The following is a 7,333-nucleotide window of genomic DNA, read 5'->3' on the forward strand; positions in this document are numbered from 1 at the left end:
GGAAGGCCCAGTGGAAAAGCCACATTCAAAGGGGCAACGTCTGTTACCACCCACATGTTATGGGGCCCATGCCAGTCAGACCCCCTAACTTTTGCAATGGCTAGGAGTGAAGTGTCCCGCGTACGAATATCGAACACCTCTGGGACCTCCGCTTCCCCACAAACAAAGAGGAGAAAAGAATCCACGTTCCTCCTCCAGAACCTACGGAACTCTGATGTGTAGCGTCCGACATCATCCCGACTGGTAATTGGCAAATCCCAGAGCCGCGCCAGGATATCGGAGGTGTGTGGCTGCGTAAATCGGAGCTGAGAATCGACAAAGTTGCACACCTACGGGGGCGGGCCCGGGGACCCCTTGGTCAAAATTCAACTGCTTCACAAACCGATCTGGGCAGTAGACCGACACCCCGCGGGCCTCGTTGTTGAGAAAAGGGAGCCACCCCGGAAGGACGATGAGGGCGGATTTAATGACCCCCCCGGCTATCGAATTGTTACTGCTCGCAGCAGAGAGAGAAGAGCGGGTAGGTAGAAGGCATTGGCCAAGACCAACTATCCTGGGAGAGGTGGTTCCGTATAGGCGCGGAACAAAATTTTCCACAATGTCGCACGCTTCGTATCAAAGGGCGTCAGTGCTAGTGCTGAACCATCGCTCTAACCGCGATCGGCTAGCGGACGCCAGAAAGTCATGTAGAGACGGAGCAACGATGAGAAAATGCTTTAAAAAGTAGGCATGAAGGAAGCTGGTGTGAACCATAGAAAGATGGTCACACCTGCTAAGGGACCTCGCAAGGTCAGCATGAACCAGATCCAGCTGACAGTGAAGTGACCCCAAGAATAAGGGGGCCAATGCAACGCACTCGTCGTGGGCTAAGAGCACGGCGAGCGAAAAAACCGCGGGAGAAGGGCTGTCTGCCGGGTGGTCCCGAAAAACGAAATAAGAAAGGAAGAAGGTGAAGAAACCAGCCATATGGTGCCTCCCCTCGTAATGGGGGCTGGCAATAAAGTCCCTCGGGACGCCCGGAACCACCGTCCTCACATGCTAGAGACCCTTGAAGAAGAATCAGATCCAGCTCGCGAAAGAAGTCTTTTTGGCGTTCGCTGCGCAATTTTTATGGACACCCTGAGCAGTGAATATAGGACCATATTGAGCCTGCTTTCCCAGCCTCCGCAGCTCTAAGACGTCTTACTGGTCTGCGGTAGAAAGGTTGTTGGGGTCAAGAAGCGTAGTCCCACGGAGGGGAAGGCGGTTGAGAATTACCACGTTCTCCAGTGAGTGACCGCTTTCGCCCCATGCCCATGCAAAAGAGTGTGTATCAATACTCTAGCGTGAGCACGCATGATTCAAGTTCCTGATGGCCGCTTCCTGCCACGGGATGTTCAAGTTCCGTGACAGCTCCACAGCATCATAGGTGTCGTTGGTCATGAGGATCTGCTTGAAAGGGACGTTGCTAAGAATCTCGTCCACCCACTCAGCCCAGTCAGAGGATGACGAAGCCTAGGCTCTAAAGCGGCAATCTGAATAGGGGAAATCCTCGCGCTCCAAGCGAAGGCGCAAAACTAAAGACAGATTGACCAGCTCCACTTCCTCTAAGTCAGCGGGAGTTGTGAAAGAAGTAGGATCGGAAGTTGAAGGCCTCTCGACGGTGTAGGGAGGTATTCCCGAACAGATAGAATCAAGATACATGGTATGAGGCGCCATAATATAGATCTAATAGGAAAAGTAACGTGCGAAGTCACTGCTCCAAATAGTCTGTTCGGCTTAGAGAAAGGCCGAACAGATTGAGAGCTCATGAGAAGACATAAGCCCAAAATGATTGATAAAAGACCAGTTAAGTATGAAGTAAACTAGTCCAGATAGTCTGTTCGGCTATAAGATAGCCGAACAAGGAAGGAGCTCCAATCAGGTGCTAAAGCAGGAAGAACACTCTGGAAGGGTCCAGAAGCAGTGTTATTTCGTTAAGGAATGAGATCCCGAGGAAATAGGATCTAGAATAGATACCCAATGAAAGTGGGATGTTCGGCCAAGCTATGGGAAAGAGTCCTAAGTGGACTAAGGTAATGAATTGATAAGGGAATGAGAATCCAAGATATTCTAGTTTCCTATACGAGGTAGGAAACCTAGTGCAACACGGATACTTGGGCGGCAAGCATCCATGAATCTATAAATATGAGGTAAACCTTGAGATAAAGGTACGATATACGTTGCATTCTCATATTCTCCTACTGATAATTAGGGTTTATTGACTAGTACATGATATTAACTTTGGCATCGGAGAGCCTTTGCCACGAGAGGCAAAGGTGCACTCACCCCTTGTCTGTTTTGCAGATTAGGGTTCCGACGATGAATTAGGGTTCCGGTGAAAAGACACGAATAAGCCGTTGCAATCCAAGGTGATCCGAAGCATCAATTGTTTTCATCCCCCTACAATTGGCGCCGTCTGTGGGAAATCGAACCAATTTTTCTGAAAATAATCATGATGGAAGAAGATCCAGTCACGCCATTTAATCCAAAAGACCAGTTGGGTGGGGGAAGAGATAAATCCCCACCAGGTGCTCCGAGAAAGCCCACTGGTAGACATGACAGAGATAACTCCAAAGAAAAATGAGACAAAACTGCCACTGGCTCCACGAGAAGGAGTAAGTCTCACCGAAGAGAGGAATCAGTCACCCATTCAAGAAGTATACACAATGACAACGATGTCCTCGATAAAAAGAGAAGGGAAATCGAGGAGTACGCACGCTTAATTAGAAAACGAGAGTACGAGATACAAGAATTACAACGGGTACGAGAGCACCCAAAAGATTTCGGACTTTCTCGAAGGAATTCCCAGAAAGACAAACAGGCTCTAGCAGTCCATAAAAATACTCATTCACGAGGAAGAAATAGTAGGAGCAGGAGTCCTATCATATGGCGATATGAAGCTTCTCCATGAAAAAGGAGGAGCAGAAGCCGAACACCAGAAAGACAAAGGGCTCCTTCACGAAACAGGAGGAACAGAGACCGAAGTTCCACCCCTGAGGAGGAGGAAATAAGGAAGCATCACCAGGACAGGTATGAGAGGCCTGATGCTGATTGGGCCAAAGCCATGACTCACAAAACCAAGAAGCTTGATGATGGGACAGTAACTGCACGAGAAGCAGCACGGAAGGCCCTGAGTAATATAGCAGCCTCCCCATTTGCAAGGAGGCTACAAGAGGCTAGGTTGCCGAGCAGAGTAAAGCATGGTACGTTCATACTTTACGAGACAAACGCAGACCCCGTAGCTCACATACAGCACTACCAGCAGGCTATGTTCATGCATGATAGGGATGATGCCATCTTGTGCAAAATGTTCCTTTCGAGTCTCGGGAAGGTGGCCCTATCTTGGTTCCATAAATTGGCCCCACGATCCATACGAGGATGGAGGCAGTTGGCCGAGGAGTTCACTGCCCGGTTCTTGACAAGCAGAAGAGCCCCGAAGACGTTCGAATGCCTTTCCACTATGAAACAAGCGAAAAGCGAGCTGATCAGGGATTACGCTAAAAAGTACTAGGAGACTTTCAATGAGATTGAGAGCTGCAGTGAAGAATATGCGATTGCAACCTTCAAGACTGGCTTGCCTGTTCAGGGAGAGTTGCGCCGGTCTTTGAATATGCATCCGATAGCAACGTTGGCCAAACTAATGGAGCGAATTGAACAACATGCCAGAATGGAGGATGACATACTCCAGGAGGATGGCAGGGTTGTTGCTGAACAGACAAAGGCACCTGTTAAGAAAGTGGATAAGCCAGAGCCCAAGACTTACAGAGAAAGAAAGGAGTACAGGCAGGCTAAGAAAAAGCCGTACAAGGATAAGCAAGCTCCTAACCCTAAATCTTTCTTTTCTATCACTATAGTTTGGAAAGAACCAATTTATAGGATTCTTTATCGAATAAAGAATCAGCCATACTTCAAATGGCCCCCAAGTCTAGGCGCGGATAAGGACGCAAAACGTGCTACGAATCAGCACTGCAGCTACCATAAAGATTGGGGCCATATGACTAAAGATTGTGAGATGTACAAAAGACACCTTGATGATTTGGTCTCTCAGGGCTATCTCAAGGAATTTATCCAAGAAGATCCCAAGGACAAAGGGAAAGCCATGGAGCTGGATTATGAGCAGAATCCTAAAGGGGTAATCCACATGATACATGGGTTGGCCACATCTTATACGAGAAATGAGGTCAGGCTATTACAAAGGCAAGTTAGGCACAATCAGCACGTGATGCAATCGGGTAACAAGAGGGGGCGAGAGAGTGATGTGTGCAATGAAAGCATAGCATTCACAGATGATGGTCTGGGAGACGTCCAAATACCCCACAACGATGCTTTGGTCATAACCCTACGAGTTGGGAAATATGACATCGAAAGAATTCTAGTGGACTCAAGAAGTTGTACAGAGGTAATGTACTATGATGCGTTCAAGAAGCTGGGGCTGGCCCAAACAGACTTAGAACAATCTACAGCACCCCTGATTGGGTTCGGTGCAGGAGCAGTTTGGCCTCTTGGAAATGTAACGTTACCTGTTCGGGCTGGATCAGTGGTGTTGAAAACAGATTTCTTAGTTGTCGATGTTCCTTCTTCCTATAACGCGATTATAGGGAGGACATGGCTGCACAAGATGAAAGCGGTCTCCTCGACTTACCACCAGATGGTGAAATTCCCAGGATCGAATGGGGTTGAAGTAATTAGAGGGAATCAGAAAGTAGCCCAACAATGTCTAATTTCCATCATTAAAAGAGCCCCAAAGGCCCACCACGTTCATACATTAGAAGTACCAGATCAACTAACTATCGAGGATGTTGGAAGAAGTCCGGCAGAAAAGGTGGTTGAAGGCTTGGAGAAGATTCAGATCAACGAGACTGATCCTGAAAGATATTTCTTAATCGGAGAATCATTGCCAGCAGACGAAAAGGCTGAACTGATAAGATTTCTGAAGGAATATGTCGATGTATTTGCATGGGTGCCAGAGGAAATGCCTGGAGTAGATGCAGGTGTGATCTATCACCATTTAAATGTTGATCCTCAGCATAAGCCGATCATTCAAAAAAAACAGAGGGCAGCCGTGCAGCATGTGGATGCAGTAATTGAAGAGGTCGATCGTTTGCGGGAGGCCAAAGCAATACGTGAAGTTTACTACCCAGGGTGGTTATCCAACACCGTGGTGGTAAAGAAAAAGAATGGGAAGTGGCGTGTCTGCGTAGACTTCAGAGACCTAAACAAGGCGTGTCCAAAAGACAGTTTTCCTCTTCCAAGGATAGACCAGTTGGTTGACGCAACTGCTGGTTACGAGCAAATGAGTTTCCTCGACGCATATTGAGGATATCATCAGATTGCCATGTTTAGGCCTGACCAAGAGAAGACTTCTTTTATTACACCACGAGGGTTGTACTGCTATAGCGTCATGCCATTTGGGCTAAGAAATGCTGGAGCAACGTACCAAAGACTTGCAACCATCATGTTCAAAAAGCTCCTTGGCAAGACTATGGATGTTTACATAAATGATATAGTGGTGAAAAGTCAAGATAAACAGGGACACATAGCGGATTTAAAAGAAGCTTTCGAGATCCTGAGGGAGTACAAATTGAAACTCAACGCCTCGAAATGTGCGTTTGGAGTCGGTTCAGGAAAGTTCCTAGGCCATTTGGTGACCAAGAGAGGGATTGAGGTTAACCCTGATCAAATTGCAGCCCTACAAAGGCTACAAAGTCCCAAAACCACTAAGGAAGTCCAGAGGTTGACTGGAATGGCTGCAGCACTTAATAGATTTATCAGCAGGTCAAGTGACAAGTGCAGACCCTTTTTTTCAATTATTGAAAAAGAGGGAGGGATTCGAATGGGGAGTAGAGTGCGAACAGGCCTTCCAGGACCTGAAGAAGTATCTGGCCGAGCCCCCACTTTTGTCAACTCCACAGCCAGGTGAGTCTTTAGTTTTGTACTTAGCTGTTTCTGAGCATGCAGTTAGTGCAGTCCTGTTAAGGGATTTGGGAATCGAACAAATCCCTATTTATTATGTTAGCAAGACACTGCTGGATGCAGAGACGAGATATCTGCCCTTAGAGAAACTTGTCCTGGCACTTAGGACGGCCACAAGGAAATTGCCACACTACTTCCAAAACCACAAGGTTGTGGTTTATACTGAGTTCCCACTGAAATCACTGCTTCGAAAAGCAGACTTCTCGGGAAGGATCTCAACGTGGTCTGTCGAGTTAAGCCAATACGATATCGATTATTAGCCACGCACGGCAATCAAAGGCCAAGTGTTGGCTGATTTTATGGCGTAGTTTTCTCTTACGATAGCTCCCCTACCTCCTACGAGAAAGGAACAGGCGACTAAGACATCACCCATGAAAAATCAACTCTCAGCCGAACAAGACCCCATGGAATGGAAGTTATTCGTTGATGGATCAGCATGTAATATTGGTTCAGGAATTGGGGTTGTCATTTTTCCTCCTGAAGGAATAATGCTCGAACTATCTGTTCGGCTTAGTTTCAGTGCATCGAATAATGTGGCAGAGTATGAGGCACTCTTAGCTAGATTAAGGAGTGCAAAGACTCTAAAAGCAAAACGAGTCAGAGTATATTGTGATTCACAGCTCGTAGTTAATCATCTGTCCGGGGAATACCAAGCCCGGAATGAGAAGATGGCAGCGTATGTGGAAGCGTCCAAGGATTTACTTGATACCTTCGAAAGGGTTCACATTGAACAGATAAGTTCAGGACAGAATGCCCATGCCGATTCTTTAGTGTGGTTAGCCGCAATTGTTCCAACTGAACTCAAACGGAGGGTAGCAGTTGAGTATTTGACAGAGCCGAGCATTGGGAGGAGTGTTGAGTTGGTCTTGGACGTGAACCATAGACCAAGCTGGATGGACCCAATCGTAGAGTTTTTATGAGATGAAACACTCCCTACTGATAAAAAGGAAGCTCATAAGATTAAAACTAAGTCTGCAAGGTTTTGGCTGTCCCCAGAGGGTAAGTTATTCAGAAAATCCTTCACGGGCCCATATTTGCTATGCGTACATCCCGAGATGGTGCAGAGATTTCTTCATGAAACCCACGAGGGAACATGTGGGAGTCATGCTGGAGGCAGATCCATCGCCCACCGAGCAATTACCCAAGGCTACTGGTGGCCACACATGCTGGAAGATGCAAAGGTGTATGTGAAAATTTGTGAGAAATGTCAAAAATTCTCACCAATGATTCGAACACCAGCCGAGGATCTGGTGCCTTTGACAAGTCCTTGACCGTTTGCTCAATGGGGAATGGACATCGTGGGTCCACTACATAAATCAACTGGGAATCGAAAATTCCT

General features: G+C 47.1%; 1 protein-coding gene across 1 annotated transcript; it reads left to right on the plus strand.

Moving 5' to 3' along the window:
- Positions 1 to 2,166: 2,166 nt before the first annotated feature.
- LOC131328398 (uncharacterized) lies at positions 2,167 to 4,701 on the plus strand. The gene is made up of 4 exons (XM_058361345.1): positions 2,167 to 2,171; positions 2,938 to 3,121; positions 3,608 to 3,822; positions 4,620 to 4,701. Exons 1-4 carry the CDS (start codon positions 2,167 to 2,169, stop codon positions 4,699 to 4,701), a joined length of 486 nt encoding a protein of 161 aa, XP_058217328.1.
- Positions 4,702 to 7,333: the final 2,632 nt, after the last annotated feature.

Source organism: Rhododendron vialii, chromosome 6a, assembly GCF_030253575.1.
Source record: "Rhododendron vialii isolate Sample 1 chromosome 6a, ASM3025357v1".
NCBI classification, from domain to species: Eukaryota; Viridiplantae; Streptophyta; class Magnoliopsida; order Ericales; family Ericaceae; genus Rhododendron; species Rhododendron vialii.